The sequence below is a fragment of the Desmodus rotundus genome, chromosome 6 (genome assembly GCF_022682495.2).
Source record: "Desmodus rotundus isolate HL8 chromosome 6, HLdesRot8A.1, whole genome shotgun sequence".
Classification (NCBI taxonomy): Eukaryota; Metazoa; Chordata; class Mammalia; order Chiroptera; family Phyllostomidae; genus Desmodus; species Desmodus rotundus.
In genome coordinates, this window is record NC_071392.1 from 130,354,682 (window position 1) to 130,373,442 (window position 18,761).

At 36.2% G+C, this 18,761-nt stretch overlaps 1 protein-coding gene across 1 annotated transcript in view; it reads left to right on the forward strand.

Moving 5' to 3' along the window:
* DSTN (destrin, actin depolymerizing factor) overlaps positions 1-18,761 on the forward strand; it is a 47,291-nt gene that overhangs the window by 24,669 nt on the left and 3,861 nt on the right. Inside the window, exon 2 of the mRNA XM_024559197.3 lies at positions 14,112-14,419. Within this exon, the coding sequence (XP_024414965.1) occupies positions 14,112-14,419 (308 nt within the window). The remainder of the gene's footprint in view (positions 1-14,111; positions 14,420-18,761) is intronic.

Below are 18,761 nucleotides of genomic sequence, written 5' to 3' on the forward strand. Positions count from 1 at the left end.
ATCTGCAATAACTGCATTACTGCCAATGTTTCTCTTTAGGTCCTTCAAGATTTGCTTTAAATATTTGAGTGCTCCTTTGTTGGGTGCATAAATGTTTGCCAGAATTACATCTTTTTGTTGGATTGCTCTTTTTATCATTATGTAGTGTCTTCCTCTGTCTCTTACAGTAACCTTGGTTTTAAAGTCTATTTTGTGATATATAAGTATTGCTACCCCAGCTTTTTTTTTTTTTATTTCTATTTGCATGAAATATCTTTTTCTATCCCTTTACTTTTAGTCTATCTTTTTCCTTCACCAAGTTAGGGAAGTTTTCAGTCATTAGTTCTTCAAACAGGTTCTCGATCCCGTGCTCACTCTCTCCTTCTGGCACCCCTATATGTGGATGTTGTTACATTTCATGTTGTCTCAAAGTTCCCTTAAACTATCCTCATTTTTAATTTCTTTTTTCATTTTGCTGCTCTGATTGGGTGGTTTTATTTAATACCTTGTCTTTCAAATCACTGATCTAATCCTCTGCTTCATCCAGTCTACTTTTTACTTTTCCAGTGTGTTTTTATTTCTTCTAGTGTATTTTTGATGTCAAATATGGTATTCTTCATTTCCAACTGGTTCTTTTCCATGTCTCCTATGTCTTTTTACATGCTTTTGTAGTTCTCACTAAGTTGCTTGAATATTCTTATAACCATTGCATTGAACTCTTTATCTAATAGATTGCTTGCCTCTATTTCATTTAGCTCTTTTTCTAGACATTTCTCCTGTGTTTCATTTGGGGCCTGTTCTCTGTCTCCCCATTTTGGCTGTCTCTTTGTATTTGTTTCTATGTACTAGATAGATCTGATATGACTCCCAGTTTTTGTGGGGTGACCTTTTGTAATAAGTGTTCTGTGGGACCCAGTGATGTGGTCTCCTTGAGCTCTTGAGCTGGATGCTCTAGGGAAGTCTGTTGTGGATGATGTGGGCCCTCCTTTATAGTTTGGTCTTGATTGCTATTGTCCTGTTTATATGGGAGTTTGGCCCTTAGGCCAGCTGACTGTGAGGCTCAACCCTGAGCATGGCCTGCCGGGTGCTGTGCTGATGTGAAAGTTCTCCTGTTTTTTTTCCTCCACAGCGTAAGCAGCTTTAGGCATCCAACCTGCTTATTACCAAATGACTGCCAATTTTTGATTCAAGTCTATAGAAGGCACTCCACAACTCCAGTTGGAATAGCACTCCCTGTGGTTGGCAGTGGGGGATACATGCTATTACCCCTCTTCTGCCATGACCCCATTTGGAAGTCAAAACACTAAAGTTTTAAAGTGAAAAAATTTTTGCTTGATATAAGTTCAAGAATTGTAACAAAGAATGGCTTAAATATCTTGAAAATAATAGTACATTTCATAACAATTTTAAGGGGTAATCAGTTTCTTTTTTTTTAAACTTGGAAAAGTAGATGATAATTCTTAGGTAGAATAGGTTTTTTAAAAAAAAGATACTGAGAGTTAGTTGTTTCACTTAAGGAATACATCTCAGACAACCAGTAGACAATCATGGTGTTAGATAACACTGGAGGATTAGAGGTGGTGTTGAGGGGCCAAGTAAGAGCTGTCTTCCAAGAGGAGGTGATGTGTGAGCTGAACCCTAGAGTACTTAACCAAGTGAAGAGGAGGAAGGTAAAGCATAACAAGAGAACATAGTGTATTCAGGGAATCACAAGGAATTGTACATGACTAGAATTAAGGGGTATGTATCAGGAGAAGTGGGAAAGGAATCTAGAGAAATAGAGCATAAAGGGCTTGACGATGTGGCATGGATTTTATCCTGAAGGAAATTGAAAACTCTTGAAAGAAAACAGTAAAGGTATAGGGTTATTTGCCCATTGTGCCTACTATCCCTACGTTGCTAGTGTTTTTGAGGAAAGAAGGAGGGGGGAGTATTACTTTTCTCTATCAGGATTATAAAACTTTTATTGTTCCCAGTGTCCCTGTCCTCCCTTTCTGAGTTCCTGCCTCGTTGTTGGGGCAAACTGGGTATTAACAAACGCAGTTAGGATTATCTATAAAATAAGATCTGAATGAGATTGATTATTTTTAGTAGCTGGATTTTATTATATCTAATCCACTTTGGCCATTAAGATGTTTTTTCTGTAAGGTTTGATTTTTCTTATTTTGGTGGGTGTGTAGGTAATATTTCATAGAGTTTGTTATTGAGTGAATTTTTATCCCACAAAGTAAGGTATAACCATAAAATTGTTTTAGTGGAACTCTTTAAAATTAATTCACAGCTAGTAAAATTGCTATTTGGTCTGCACAGGCTATCTCAAAGCCATTGTCTGTATGAAGCACTTCTATAACTGGAAATTGGTTGTAAATTTAACAGTCACTCTCGTTTTGGGGGAATGGACCAGTGTATTAAGGCAGTGAATTAAATTGGAACATTTTCCAGGTCACTGATAGCCTGTATAGTGAGTGACTTTGTGCAAATTACATAATGGTGCTTCCTCTGGGTGATGTGGCCTCAGGACACAAGCAGATGGCACTCCTTCAAACTGTAGAAGTTCTGCAGGCACATTCCTTGAAATTAAAACTGTCTTGGTCCAAGCACCCTTTAAGCAAGGCACCATCTATAAAACTATACCCAGCAGCTCTAGACATTTTGAACTTATCAAAGATTGCTGTGTAGGAGAGGGACAAATTTTAGGACAAAGCCTGTTAGTTCACCCCATAGGCCCCAGTTTTCAGCACTGTGGGTTGTGCCTAGCAGAATGGCAAGAGGTAGTAGTGTAACTGAATCTTAATTGTGCTAAAGAGGACCTTTATTCTTTGTATTCCTGCTTGTCATTGCTAGTCAACCATTTAAATAGTCATGGGAATGTCAATATGGTTTTTTAATCCGTAGTTCTGGTCATCAGAGAACAGATAGAAATTACTGTTTCACATAGAAGTTTTAAGTTGTATGGATTTCTTTAATCCATAACCTTCCATTACCTAAAGGCCATATAGGTAACTAGAAGGAGTTGAAGAAGTTCTAACAGGCTTTCTGGTTAATATTGAGTCTTTACTTAGGTGATTTACATGTATTGTGTTGCTATATCAATCCTCTCAATTTGGAATTATCATGATTCACATTTTACAGTAATGAAACTGAGGTTAGAGAAGTTAGCATACCTGCTCAAGTTATTTGAGTAAGTCTGATTTGAATAAGTCTGACTCAGACTTAGGGGTGCGCCTTCTTCTCTGGTTAAAAAAGTCTTCTAAGGTTAAAAGAGTTTTCCAAATTCTGTTTATAAGAACACAGCAAATTAAAAAATTCAATATCTGACTTTATGTATTTTAAAAACATATAACCCAATTAACTATAAAATTCATCTGGAATAACTGTGTTTAATATTACATAAAGTGGCATTATCTGTATTGCTATTAAATAAACCTTGTACTTTAAATTAATTATTTCAGTTCTTCCTTAAATCCAGTTTTTCTTCCCCCACAAGGAGCAAAAGAACTTTTTGTTACACCATCTGTAAGTATTAAAATCTTTCTCTGACTTATTTCACTTAGCATAATACCCCCTCAGTCCATTCAGGCTGTTGCAAATGGTAAAATATAATTCTTTTTTTATGGCTGAGTAATATTTTATTGTATGTATGTGCAACTTTTTAATCCATTTCTCTATCAATGGGCACTTGTGTTGCTTCCTTATCTTGGTTATTGTAAATAATGCTGTAGTGAACATGGGGTGCATATTATCTTTTCAAATTAGTGTTTTGGATTTCTTAGATATGTACCCAGAAGTGGAATCACTGGGTCATGAGGAAGTTCCGTTTTTAATTTTTTGAGGATTCTCCATACTGTTTTTATTGTCACTGCACCGATCTGCATTCCCACCAACAGTGCCAGAAGGGTTCCCTTTCCTCCACATCCTCACCAACACTTGCTGACTTACTGATAATAGCCATTCTGACAGGTGTGAGGTCGTAATCATTGTGGTTTTTAATTTGTATTTCTTTGAATATTAGTGATGTTGAGCATCTTTTCATATATGTATTGGCTATCTGTATGTCCTCTTTGGAAAGTGTCTCCATATGATTTTACTTATGTGTGAAATTTAAACAACAAAATAAATGAACAAACAAAATAGAAGTAGACTCATAGTTGCAGAGAACGGACTGATGGTTGCCAGAGGGGAACAGGGTTGTAAGGCTGGGTGAAAAAGTGGAAGGTATAAGAAGTACAAATTGGTAGTTACAGAATAGGCAGGGGGATGTAAATTACAGCCTTGGGAATATAGTCAATACTATTGTAATAACTGTGTATGGTGCCAGGTGGATACTGGAAATATTGGGGGGACCACTTTGTAAAGTGTATGATTGTCTAACCATTATGCTGAGTACCTGAAAAGAATACAAAATAATACGGGCTAGTCTGATGGTAGTGGATTATCAGAACTCAACTAAAGTTAGTGTCAAAGTAATGTGAATGTCAACTGTAATTGAAAAGTAAAATTAAAAAAGGATTAAAATCTTTGTTTAAAGTTAAGCCTTCTTGTCTGAAGTTTTTATAAAGTATTCTTGATTTTGGTCATTTTAACTTCCAAATTAACAGGATATTTCCAAACAAACAAAAATGTCTATCTGAATCTCTCCTTAACATTGCTTACTTGCCCCCAGAAATAGTTGACCATATTATTATAGTAAACTAGAATTGAAATTCTTGCCCTTAGGGACATTCTGTCATTGCATGGTATAATAGCTGAGGTTCCATAAATTTAAAAAGTATACTGCTTTTTTCAAGGCAGAAAACTGTGATATATTTTATGTTTGTTTGCTCAAAACATACTATTTTAGTTTTGAGAGTTAATTTTATGTTAAATTATTTAAAATAAGATAAAATTAAAAATTCAGTTCCTCTAGTGTATTAGGCACATTTCATATTCATGTGTGGTACTGTCTCCCATGTTGGACGCTATAGATATAGAACATTTGTATCATCTCAGAAAGTTCTGTTCGACAGGCCTCAAGGTAGTAATGGTGGTAGAAAGAGTGTCTTAGCATTCATTTACATATGTTCACCTATTTTCCTGTTTTCAGTATGATGAAAGCCAGGAAGACCTACTGCATATACCCTGCAGAGAATGAATTCCAAAATTCCAAGGATGTGGAGGTGGTGGCAGGGTGGAGTTCAGGAGAAGGGGGTCTAGGGATCTCAGTGCTTCTCAAACTAATTTCACTTATTTTTCCTTATTTGAACTTCTGTTTTTCTTCTGCTCTCCTTGTCTTTGTGGGTTTATGTTCTTGTTCTTTTCTTTTTTTAAATTCCCATGTTGTATTTTCAGTGGAATTTTGGGAGGGAGATAAGATTAGATCTCCCATTTTAATATAGGATCTATAGGGCTCTAACACTTCTTCGTGGAAATGTTGCTCATTTCTTAAGCACTGTCACTCATTCTATTTGTTGTCTCAACATTATTACTGAACCAAAAGCCCAGATATTTTGTACTCAGTGGATTTTCTGGTTTTTCTGGTCCTTGTGCAAGGCATGTTGTAAATAAAGGAGAAGCATGAACCCATTTTTAAACTCCCCAACTTCTTTGATTAGCAGTTATGCTGGGTTTTTAATGGTTGGTAAGTTGAGAAAGGAATTGTTTTTCTGCCAGGTGAAAATTTGCGATTGTATTTTTCTGTATGCAGTATTCTACTATCAAATATTTTAGACTCTCTTAGCTTAGAAAAATAATTTTTTTAATTAATATTTTGAGGGAGGAAAATAGCTTTCATTCCTTTTTCTCCAATGAGGGGTGGGTAAAGTGTGTTTGGCGTTAATTATGGAACCAATGTTAGTATCCTACTTAAATTACTGGTATAGATACAGACCACTGTTTCTGATAGGTTGGTTTAGGATGGATGGCTGTTAATACATTTAAGGTTTGGACTGGTTCAGATTTTTACAAAAATTGAATCAGAAAAACTTGATACTCCTTTGAGATGGCACTTACCCTTATGCTAGAATTGAGAGAATTAATGTTTTAAGTGTTTTCTCATTCACAACTTTAAAATGTCCAGTGTTACAAATTTTCTGTAGCATTTACTTGCCTTCTATTTGTGAGTAGTAACTTTATTTAAAGAAGAGTGAGTACACCGAGTGAATCTTGAGTATTAAGGCAGCACCTTGCCTAATCTCTGAATCAGTGTTTTACAAAAGCTCTTCCAGAGGAGACTCAGACGGGTTTGAGATCCATTATGCTTCATGAACAAGTTAAAAACTGGTAGTCAAATGAGATAAAACACAGTGAAGTAATTTAACAGCAACTGTTTTGACATGGGGGTGGAGTTCTGAGAGCCACTGTTATTCTCCATTGGTACTGGTACAGAACACAGTGAAACTGAAGTTGTGGATAACATATCTTTTTAAGGTAATCACAAAGCTCTTGTTGCAATAGCAATCTATTTTTACTGTCAAGATTTTCCTTCTGAGCTGTGCAGCAAATTTTGGTGCTATGTTTAGAGTATTCTTTAATAGTCTTCGTTGTTAAACTTTGTAATTGAATATAAATAATTAAAATAAAGAAATTTAAAATAAACACTGAATTTGATTTTGCTTTTTAAAATAAACTTTAGCCTTCTCAACAGCTGAGTAGTTAATATCTTAGTCATCTAACATTTTAGAGAAATACTTAAAAAATGAGACTGATGGGAGAGGACCTTTTCTATTAGGTAAATGGACAATGTAAAGTGAAAAAACAAATGCCCTTTTGTTTTAAGATTCACCATATGTCTCTTTGTGATAACAAATCCACCAAAATTAATACTCTCACAGGAATTCATCATCAGCATCATAGATGAACTATATTTCAGTATAATTGTCTAGTAATGTTATATATTTTATGTTATTTTATTTGAAACATTATTTTCAGAAGGCTTGATCAGTTGTCTGTGGCACAAAAAATACTTTGACTTTGATACTCTTATTACTACTGCTTCATGATATTAATTAAACCTGTATAGGCAAAGCAGTAAATTAGCATTGAGCTAAGATTTTATTGTATTTCATGAAATTTTAGAACTACATTTTACTGATTTTTACCTGGAATGTATTGAAAATGCAAAATCTTAGAGACTCCCCCAGATATCCTGAATCAGAATCTGAAATCTACCTTTTAACAAGCTCTTTAGGTGATTCCTAAGCATTTTAAAATTTGGTAACTGGTCTAGTGCTCTACCCTAAATAAATTAGCTGAAGGAACTGATTTACTTTGAAGATGTTAAATGATGTGCCCAAAGTGACACAACTAGTTAGTGGAAAAGCATGGATGGATTGGTTGCTCTTATAATTCTGTGCTTTATTTTCACACTATCTTCTTTTGGCTCCAAGATGTTTATAAACTATAGTTAAGGATTATTTTATCTTCTTTCCATCCCACTAATCTTTATCCCAGTTTTTAATCCCATCCCCCCACCCCCCTTAGAATCAAAGGCAAAAAGAACTACCAATTTACTGAGAGGATCAATGCTGGTACTAGTTTAGAGATTAGAAGGGAGGAACCCGGCAACAGTTTTGGGCCAGGATGTAGGCAGTATTCCCTTCTTTCTCAGTCTGTCCTTATGGGCTTAGTTTTACTTTATAAAAATCATTGTCAAGAATCTAGGGACAAGTTGTTTAATCTTCTCTATCAGTCCTATTTCAAGGATACACTAAGTAAATCAAAATTAACAAATTTAATCTTACTCATTATAGTTGAATCTAATATATACTTTACCTGGTGGATTATTTCTTCATTTTCATGGACAAATTTATCATTATAATGGTAGTAGTCATCAATGACTCTAAAGCCCTACCACAATGGAAAGATGAGAGAAAAATGAGCATTTGGCAATATTAATCAGCCTCCTGATCACCAAATATATCATTTCATTCTGACTCCTTCTTTTCCTCCATCCCTCTCCCAGTCAGTGGTTCTCAGGCACACATGTTTGTACCTACGTATTACTGGCACTCAGCCCTCTTCCCTAGTACAGCTCCCACTACCCCAGTGAAGACCTTGATCACTTCTTGTCTTGCATACTGAATTAGCCTTTTAGCTGGGCATCTTACTTTACTTTTTAAAACTGTCCAGTGTCTCCAAACTATTGAACCTGCTATTTGTGGTCTCTTCCTCCTGAACCACGTCTCAGCTTCCTCTTCTCATATATATGCCAGGTTCTCTTTGTCAGGGACTTTTTCATTTTTTCAGTGCCCTTGTCTTGGAGTCCTTTAAGTCAGTTTACATGTGAAACCCTCTATGACTACCTGTGTCCCCCTTTCCCCAACTTAATCTCTGCCTTCTTTAAACTCCCTTCCATTGAAGTTTATTAGGGAATAATAGTTATACCAAGTATTGAAGATTTGTATCTGCTGTCTTTATCTTTGCTATTAATCAAATAAACTATATTGGGAGTCTGATTCATCTTTGATCTCTTCAGAGGAACACAATAGTGAACAAGACAGATGCAGTCTATCATAAGGAACTTAGTCTTAAGGAACTTGCAGTCTATTTAGGGAGAAAATCATTAAATAATCTTAAAGAGAGAACATTGAAACTGTGGTTAAGTGCTATGGGGTGAAGATACATGATTTCGTGGAAGCATGCAATAGTGGTTTTGATCTAGAAGACTTATTTGCAAAGTGAGAATTGATCTCAGATCTAAAAAGTGAATCAGGCAAAGAAGGGTAGAAAAGCGCTATCCAAGCAGGGTGTATATTATGAGCAAAGGCCCTGAGGTGAGAAGAAACATGGCAAGTGGGACTAAAAGAAGGCCCAGGTAATGAGGTTGCAGAGCATGTGTGGTGTAAGATAAGGCTGGAGAGGTGGGTAGTGTCAGATCATGCATGCTACAGAATTATTACTCTTTTTACCCTCAGATCAGTGGAAACCCCTCGAAGTGTTTCAAACATGGAGATAGGATCTGTGTTTCTCATCTCTGGCTGCAATGTAGAAAATGAGTTAGAGAGTGGAGGGGGCTCAGCAGTGGGTATGGACAATCTGTTGTATTTGAACAACTATGGTAACAAATTAAATCCCAAATCTCATTGGCTTAACACAGAAAAAAATCATCTCTATCATGTAGAGTTCAGCAGAGCTTGGCAGCCATCTTCTGTTGTGAAGAGTATCCACCAAGGTTATCTTGTCAAGAGAAGGTGGAGCTAGATCACTTAAAGAGCCAGGCCTGGAAGTGGTTTATATCACTGTGTCTACCTGTTGTTGTAGAACAGAACTCAGTCATATGGCCCCAGGTGAACTTTCAAGGAAGGCTGGGGAATGTAGTCTTTCTTTGTGCCCAGGAAGAGGGAAACAGTATGGTACACACACATCCTGGTCTCATTCCCCTCCCCTGCAATCACTTGGGAGGTTATTGCAAGGGTTCAGAACAGGCAGTGGTATCTTGGGCTGGAAGAGTGGCAGCAGCGGGAGAGATATGAATGTCTTGGAAAAATATATGAGAATCCAAAGAGCTAAGTGAGGTGAGAGAGAAGGAATTAGAGGATGTCTCAGGTTTGGGGGCTTATGTAACTAGGATGGTGATGTCTTAGAAAAAGATAACGAAAATATCTTCCTGAGACAGGAAGAATGATAAGAAGGGGACTTTGGACATGCTGAGCATCAGATCCCTTTGAGACATCCAGCTGGAGATGTTAGGTAGAAAATTGGGTATAAAGGCTGCAAACTCAGAAAAGCAGAAGTCTGAACAATGTGTGAGTCATTGGGATTAGATGATTGAAACCTCAAACTTGGATAAAATCTAGAGATTATACAGAGTCCCTTATTTACACCTGCACTGCCATCCTGCCATCAGCATCTGCTTTCTGCCAAATTGCTCTGCCATCACCCTCTCTGACCTCAGCTGGAACTTTTGATGTCCTTGGAGCCTATTTGCTTGTCCTTGGATGATTAATTCCCTTTGGTACTCTACGTTACAGCCATTCTAAATCTTTACCTAGTATGCCCTCATACGCTGTGCTTCTTCTCCTGGCTTATACTTCACAGAGAAAATAGAGCCTGTCAAACACAATTTTTAGCAGTGCATCTTTCTTCCTCCAACTGTTACCCTCCCTTTTCCTATTTTAGAGGAAACTAAGACTAAGATCTCTATCTATGCTCTATCTCCTCAGTCTTTTTAGAGTTCTGCCTCTTAATTATGAGTGGTTATGAATATTCTCTGGAGCCAAAGTGCATGAGTTCAAATCTCACTTCACTACCAGTTTCTGTGTGACCCTGACCTCAATTTTTCCATCTGTGAGAAACAAATAACAGTAGCTTTCTCATAGTATTTGTTGTGATTTAGAAATGTCTGACAATAATAAGTACTCACTATTAGGTTTTGTTTTCTTTTCCTCTTTAGTGTTTTGGCTTCCCTTCTCTTGTTCCCTCAAGAGCTTTTAAATTTTTAAGTATGATCAGAATTTCTCCCTTAAGAAGACAACTTCCATAGTTAGCACTCAGTCTTCCCTTTTCCCTTTACCATTAACCCTCCTGTGTTTTTCACCTCCTCAGTTCTCTTGAATCTTTAGCCCATTTCCCTGGACTTCTGCCCCTTTCCTTCAGTCTCCTGAAATGCTCAGAGGCCCAGTTGCAAAACCCAGTTGGCTGTTTTCAGACATTCTCAAGCTTTACATTTTATGGTATTGATGATCTCCTTTAAAATACTCACCCTTGGCTTCTAGGGTGCTGTTTTCTCCCTTCTTTCTTTTTCTTCTTAGCTTTCATATTATTTATTCTTAGTCTCCTTGATTTGTTTCCCCTTTGCTATGTAATGTTGGTGCCTCCATGGTATTGACTATAGCCTAAAGTATCTAATATATCCATGCTTATATTTCCGGTTGAAATTCACCTTAAATGACTTGCACATTCTTCAAAATTAACATGTCAAATTGTACCCATCTTCCCCTTCTGTTTAAACACCACAATTTTTCTAGTCACCAGTCTGGAGAATACTAGGTCTTCTTTGATGCTACTTCTTTATGTTTCACTCAGTTATAATATATTACTTCTACTTTGAAATGTACTTGTACTTATTTTTTTGTTTTCAGCTCCACTGCTGTAGTTCAGAGCTTTCTCCTCTGGATATTTGTAGCTGTCTCAGAAGTGGTCTTCCTGTTTCCAGTGTCTTTACCATTTTTTCATTCACAGTCTTCAGTGTCAATTTCCTCAAGCAGAAGTGTCTTTTCATCAGAGACCTTCACAGAACCTATCGTTGATAGAAAAAGCCCAAACCCCTTCTTACTGAGGCTTTTGAAGTGCCTGTATATTACAGCTTGATTTGGCTGAAATTAGTTGCATTATAATTGCAGAATACACTTTCCTTTCTGTTTTCAGTTACTGGTACCTGATTAATTTGATTAATTTCCAATTCAGAATTTGAAGTGTTTGAAATACTTCACTTAGCTATTGACAGATAAGTTTAAATAGTGATTGGTTAGATACAAGGCTTTAAATAAGTTTAAATAGTGATTGGTTAGATACAAGGAATTGGGGTCTGCTTTTAGTTATTCACTATTTTGTTACTTTGAACATTTTATTCATCTCTGTTCAAAAAAAGCAAAATAAAGATTAACTTGCTTAACGCAGATGAACTGTGAAGATCAAAACAGTACTACTTCTAATTCAGTAAAAGGTTTAAGAAAAGTACTTTTTAAAAGTAGGAAAGAGGCTGTGGATGGTATGGCTAAGTTGGTTGGAGTGTCATCCTGTAAACTGGAAGGTCTCAGGTTCAATTCCCGATTAGGGCATGTGCCTAGGTTGTGCGCTTAGTTCTGTATGAGAGGCAACCAATTAGTGTTTCTCACCCATGCCTTCCTTCTCCTCTCTCTAAAATCAATAAGCATGTCCTCAGGTCAGGATAAAAATATAAAAGTAGGGAAATGATAAAATTATATAGATTCGGGAGTAATTTTCTAGTCTTAATTTTCTGTATTTACCACTTTGTTATTTTAGAGTGAAATTTCCATTTATAAACAAAATGTGGATTAGACTACATAGGATTAAAGTGAATTAGATGGGATTGAAATATATCAGCTCTTAATGAATATGATTAAATGGTCCAATTACCTTAATGTTAAATAAATTCTGGGATCTTAAGTGTATTTTAACCCTCAGAATTCCTATGTGAATTTTTAAGTGGCAGCTTTATTGAGATATAATTCATACACTATAAAGTACAGTTCACTGGATTTTCAATATATTTACATAGTTGTGCATCCACCACTGCTATCAAATTCCAACACACTTATCACTGAAAAAACAAAACAAAACCCATATTCCTCACTCCCCATTCCTCTCTCCTCTTAGCTCCTAGAAACTACCTAATCTTCTTGTCTGTGCATTTGCCCACTTTGAACATTTCATAGAAATAGAATCACACTATGTGGCTTTTTCTGTCTGGCTTCTTTCATTTAGCATAGTGTTTTTCAAGGTTCATCCCTCTTGTAGCATATGTCAAAACCTCATTTTTTAGGGCTGAATAATATTCCATTGTGTGGATATGCCACATGTTATTTATTTATCAGTTGATAGACATTTGAGTTTTTTCTAATTTTTGGCTACTGTGAATTATACTGCATTTCTGTTGTGTATATACCGAGGAGAGTGGCATTGCTAGGTGTTAACTGCATGTTTAACTTTTTGAGGGATTGCCATAGTGTTTCCCCAAGCAGCAGTACTGCTTAACAGCTCTGTCAGCAATGTATAAGGGTTCCAGTTTTTCAACAGCCTCACCAATGTTTGTTGCTGTTGTCTTTTTTGTTACAGCCATCCTAGTGGCTGTGAAGTAGTAGCTCATTTTGGTTTTGCTATATATATATATATACACACTGCCCTAATGACTAATGGTGTTGAACATTTTCCCCAAGGGCATATTGACCATTTTTCTATCTTCTTTGAAGAAATGTCTACTCAGAGCCCTTAAATTGGGTTATTTGTCTTTTTTATTGTTGAATTATAAGGGTTCATTATATATTCTGGATACAGCTTCCTTATTGGATATATGATTTGCAAATGTTTTCTCCCAGTGTATGGGTTATCTTTTCATGTCACAGGTATTTTTATTTCTTAATCAAATTACTTGACATTAATTTGGGGTTATCATTAAAGTTTTTGCATTGTTTAGTATTTATATTCTATTAAGTTTCAGATATTGCTTTAGAAAAGATAACATGCAAACCAAAGTAGTTAATGAAGCATACAGAAATTATGGACACAGTAAAGTTAATGTAAATAGCACATTCCTTAAAGATGAAAAGATTAAAAATTAGTTTTAGAGCTTTTGCTATGAAGATCTTGTGTAACTGCTTCCTCATCTCAAACCTAAAGGTTTATTTTTCTTGTCAGTATAATCCCAGATAAAGCTATATTCTTTGTTACGGCAGTAAACACTTTATTTATTCTTTTTTTTAAATTGAGATATAATTGACATTCAACATTATATAAGTTTAAGGTATACAAGGTGTTGATTTGATACATTTATATATTGCAATATGATTATCATCGTAGCATTGGTGAACACCTCTATCACATAACCTAATTATCATTCCTTTTTGTGATGGGGAACAATTAAGATCTGGTCTCTTAACAATCTTATTTATTCTGATCTTAGATTACAACTTGGAGTTTAAGTGAAATTTTAAGGACATAATGTTACTGAATAGTAATCATATAATTTGGAAATGTGAGTAGACCAAAGACCTTTTAATTCTTCTTTTATTAGCAAAAGCCATGCCATAGGAATGGAATTTTTCCAACCCAACTGCTCTGATCGTCTGTTATGCATTATGAAAATAATTTGGGGTAGTACTCATAACCAAACTGGGGAGATGACTACCCCAGTAATGGCTCTGAGCAACCTTTATAAGAAGAAAATAATCCAATACCTCGGAAGTATAGGTTTTAGGGTAGGAAGGGCTGCATAAATGATTCTTCCCTTACTCTCACATAATAGTGATGAATGGTTTATATATGTAATCTTGTAAAAGTTCAGTGGCTGAACTTAGTGGTTGCAGCTCAGGTATTCCAGTTTCTGTACTGGATGATAAGTATACCTTAAAAATTGTAAGTGTATGTCAGTCTATAAGTTATAAGCCTCATTTTGACTTCCTTTTCTCATTATATAGGCCTCAGGAGTGCAAGTTGCTGATGAAGTATGTCGCATTTTTTATGACATGAAAGTTAGGAAGTGCTCCACACCAGAAGAAATCAAGAAAAGAAAGAAAGCTGTCATTTTTTGTCTCAGTGCAGACAAAAAGTGCATCATTGTAGAAGAAGGCAAAGAGATCTTGGTTGGAGATGTTGGTGTAACTATAACTGATCCTTTCAAGCATTTTGTCTCAATGCTTCCTGAGAAAGATTGTCGCTATGCTTTGTATGATGCAAGCTTTGAAACCAAGGAATCCAGAAAAGAGGAGTTGATGTTTTTTTTATGGTAAGCAGTGATAAAAAATAGCCTCTGTAAAACTCAGAGTTAATTTCATTGTTAGCTTAGCATTTGGGAAACCAGTACTTGGGCCAAAGTGATTTTCAGTCCAGCTGTCTACAGTCATTGTTATTTAATTTTTATTTACAAGATGTCATAAGATAAGGTTTTAGCTGGATTGATGTTTGTGAGACCAAAACTAAATTTTAACTTCTCTTTGTTTACTTGAAAGATGACTTTGAATAATTGATTATTTTGGTGGTATAAGGGGCAGGGAGTAGATTTCTTTTCATCCTCTTAAGTTCTTATATGAGGGGGGACTGAAAAAAAACTGAAATCATTTTCTAAAGGGTGGGCTCTAGTAGTACAGACTTCCCCCCGTTAGGTGAGTGTTCTAATAACCCACCTGTATCAATGTACCAGCTGGCGATGATGTGAGAGGGTGTATTCGGCTCCAGTGAATTTTTTTTTGAAGACACTTCTAGTGCCTTTGCCCTTTTCATAGTGGGTGACTCACAAGCACACCTGCCCACACCGTGCTTAGGGTTCAGCAGTTTTTGACCCAAAACAGCATGACCCCAGTGTCCCGCCCTGCCTGTTCACCCTATCTCCCCACAGCTGACTTTGTTGTATTTCCCCAGATGAAAAAAGTCCTCAAAGGTAACTTAATGATGATGTGCCTTGGTGTGTTCCTCTTTGGGTCCAGCTTCTTTGGGACTCTCTGGGCTTCCTGGAAGTCTATTTCCTTTGCCAGATTGGGGAAGTTTTCCTTCATTATTTGTTCAAATAAGTTTTCAATTTCTTGCTGTTACACTTCTCCTTCTGGCACCCCTATAATTCAGATATTGGAATGTTTCAGGTTGTCCCAGAGATTTCTCAGCCTCCAAAGATTAAAGAAAAAGAATCTTAAAAGCAGCAAGAGGGAAGGAAAGAGTTACCTACAAAGGAGTGCCCATAAAGTTATCAGCTGATTTCTCAAAAGAAACCTTACAGGCAAGAAGGGGCTGGAAAGAAGTATTCCAAGTCATGAAAGGCAAGGACCTACATCCAAGATTACTCTATCCAGCAAAGCTATCATTTAGAATGGAAGGGCAGATAAAGTGCTTCCCAGATAAGGTCAAGTTAAAGGAGTTTATCATCACCAAGACATTATTATATGAAATGTTAAAGGGGACTCATCTAAGAGAAAGATCAAAAATATGAACAGTAAAATGACAACAGACTCACAACTATCAACAAATGAACCTAAAAAAATAAAAGAAAGAAAAACAACGAAAACAAAAACTAAGCCAACAACTAGAACAGGAACAGAATTAGAGCAATAGACATCACATGGAGGGTTTTCAGTGGGGAGGGGAAGGGGAGGGGTGGGGGGAAAAGGTACAGGGAAGAAGCAGCATAATTGGTAGGCATTAAATAGACGGGGAGAGGTCAAAAATGGTATAGGAAACACAGAACTCAAAGAACTTATATGTACTACCCATGGACATGAACTAAGGGGAGGGATGCTGGAGGGTTGGGGAATGCAGGGCAGAGGGGGGATAAAGGAGAGAAAATTGGGAAAACTGTAATAGCATAATCAATAAAATATAATTTTTTTTAAAAAGTCCTCAAAGGAAAATGTTTTGCTGATGTGGAAGAGGAGAAACAAAAAATGGTAGAAGCCCTAAAAGGCATCAAAATCAACAAATTCAAAAACTGTTGGAGCAGGGGAAAAAATATTCTGATATGTGTATTGCATCAAATGGAGAGTACTTTAAAGGTGACTGGAGTTTAAACATGTAAGAATCAGTACACATTTTTTTATAAATTCTGGGTTTTTTTGTGTCTTCCCCATAAGCAAAAATTCTTCCTAGAATACTGAGAAGAAATTTATCTCAACAAAATCCTTCTCTAACTTGCAATTTCAGGAATCAGTCTCCCACTTTTTAAAACATCCATTCTTTACTTGTGCCTCTGGTTTGCCACTTTCGAAGTTGGTACTGTCATTGCCTCCAAGCTATTTGCTCAAGTTCACATTTTCCATAAGGGTAGCCACTAGACACTGTGGCTATTTAGATGTAAAGGAATTAAAGTTAAATACAATTTTAAATTTATTTTCTTAGTTGAATTGCTATATTTCAAATGCTCAGTAGTCACATGTGACTAGTGGCCCCCTTATTGGGAAGCACAGATAGAGAATTTTTTCATCATTACAGAAAGCTGTACTGGACAGCATTGTTCTAAATAGTGAAAGAATGTTATAAAGTGATTTACATGACCTTTTTCCTGAAAGGTTGTTTAAATGAGTTATCCTGGTCTTTTCAAGTAAGTTAATACTTGAGATTAAGTGTGATTTAAAAGTCATACCTGTATCCCTTGTTTAATTTATTTTAAATATTTCTTGATATGGAATTCATACATAGACTATTTCTAGCTCCCAAGGGGAAAGGGGAGTGGTAACAGCCTCTGATTTGGGGGGAGTAAGAGTCCTCTTTAATACTTGGGCCCGAGCCAGGGCAAAGCAAGGGGGTGTTTAGCTCTTAGCTGTGTGCCACCAATAGCTTGGGGTATGAGGCTAGGAAGTCAAAAGAACTCTGATTTAAAGGAATGTAACTCTAGATCACACCTCAGTTTCATTTCAGCAAGCCTATTGCACTTGACTAACCAGAATGCTGTGAGGAATTTAAATATGAGGTCTAGGTGCATGTATTAGGGCAGCTTACACTTCTGCAAACAAGGCAGCTGCATGCATACAAAAATACATACATTCATACATACATAAAGTAGTGAGACAAAAGGAGCACATTCCTGATTTGAGTGATGGTGCATTTATTAAACTTAATTTCAGTTACATGCCAGGCATTGTATTACAGCCTGGGAAAATAGCTATGAATAAAACAGGTTCAAGTCCCTGCCCTTCTGGGATTTACAGCTGAGTGGTAGATATGGCAGCTAAATAAAGATTTTGGCTTTTAAAAAATTTTTGTATTTATTAAAAGAAACTTATTTGGTAAGGTTTGGCTTTTAAATTGGTGAACTTAGGATAGGGGGAAATTTAGGTTTGCAGTTGGGAGTACGCAAAAGTTTATTTTTGTATTATTAATTATTGTATTTTCATAGGAAAAACTGTAAACCTACTTCTGTCCCACCCTGTATTTCCTTCATTTGTACTATTACCCCCTGGTTTTTATACCTTTTTATGCTATGAAAATGATCTTCCATAAGGAAGAACATTTGAGAAATAAAAATGGAAAGAAGGAAAGGAAATTCCATGTTAGTGCAGTGTTTCACTTTGCACTATTGCTTTTTTAAAGAAAAGGTGAAACGTTTAGGAGTGTTCCATTACAGTCTCTGTTTAAAGGGCCCATAGAACACCTCTTAAAGTGTTTCAAAAATCTGGTCAGAGTAAAATCAGAGCAGCAAATAGGTCCATGAACTATTTTCCATAAGAAAAGTACTTTGCATCTGCCAGACCTGAGGCTTTACCCCCTTCTTTGGATGTTAGAGTTGGGAAGAAGCATCTGAGAGACAGACTGCCCTTTTCCTGATTCCTGAGACTAGAATCTCTCTACCCACAGTTGGAGGAGTAGACTAAGTGAGGTCCATGCCAGCCCATGGTGTTAATGAGGGTGGAACATCCTGAAAATATGGCAGTGAAATGGAATCATTAAGTGCTTAAAAGTATGTAACTACACTCCATTTACCCTTTGGTATCTTGGTAGTGTGGAGTGGTGGTGGACATGAGATTGGGTGGTGTAGGGGGAAATGATGCATTCATAGATAGAAGTTTCAATAGGATGGGATTTTTCTGTCAATTGTTAATGCTTCTGTTATTTTTCAATATTACTGGTGAAGTGAATGCTTTCCTTCTAGTATTCATTAAAAATGAGGCCAGCCCAAAAATATTTGTAAATGCAAGATAGTAGTAATATTGACAATTAAAACAGCTATTGCAGATTTGTCATTAAGCTTTAAAAAAGAAATCTTTCTGACATGTTTTATCATGTTAGACTAAGATGGAAGACACAAGTACTCATGAGGTCAGAATTTGCTCATAGAATAGAAGTGAAGGGACTGGGGAAAGGTAAGAAGGAAACTATTTGTAATACATTCTTTTTAAGAAAACAAGGTGAAGTACAAATGCTAAAATTGCTAGCATTTCTTAATTAGAGGTGGTACTTGATTTACAGATTAAGAAATCTGTAGGTACTTCTCTGTATTAAAACTTTTTCCAATCCAAAGGGGTTAAGAACCTTATATGAAGATGACTGTTATTAGCCTAAACTCAAGCCTTTATTGATAAAAAAAAAAATTTTAATTTGTGTAAAGAAAACAAATTGGGTAATAACAGTGAATTATGCAGTCAGTG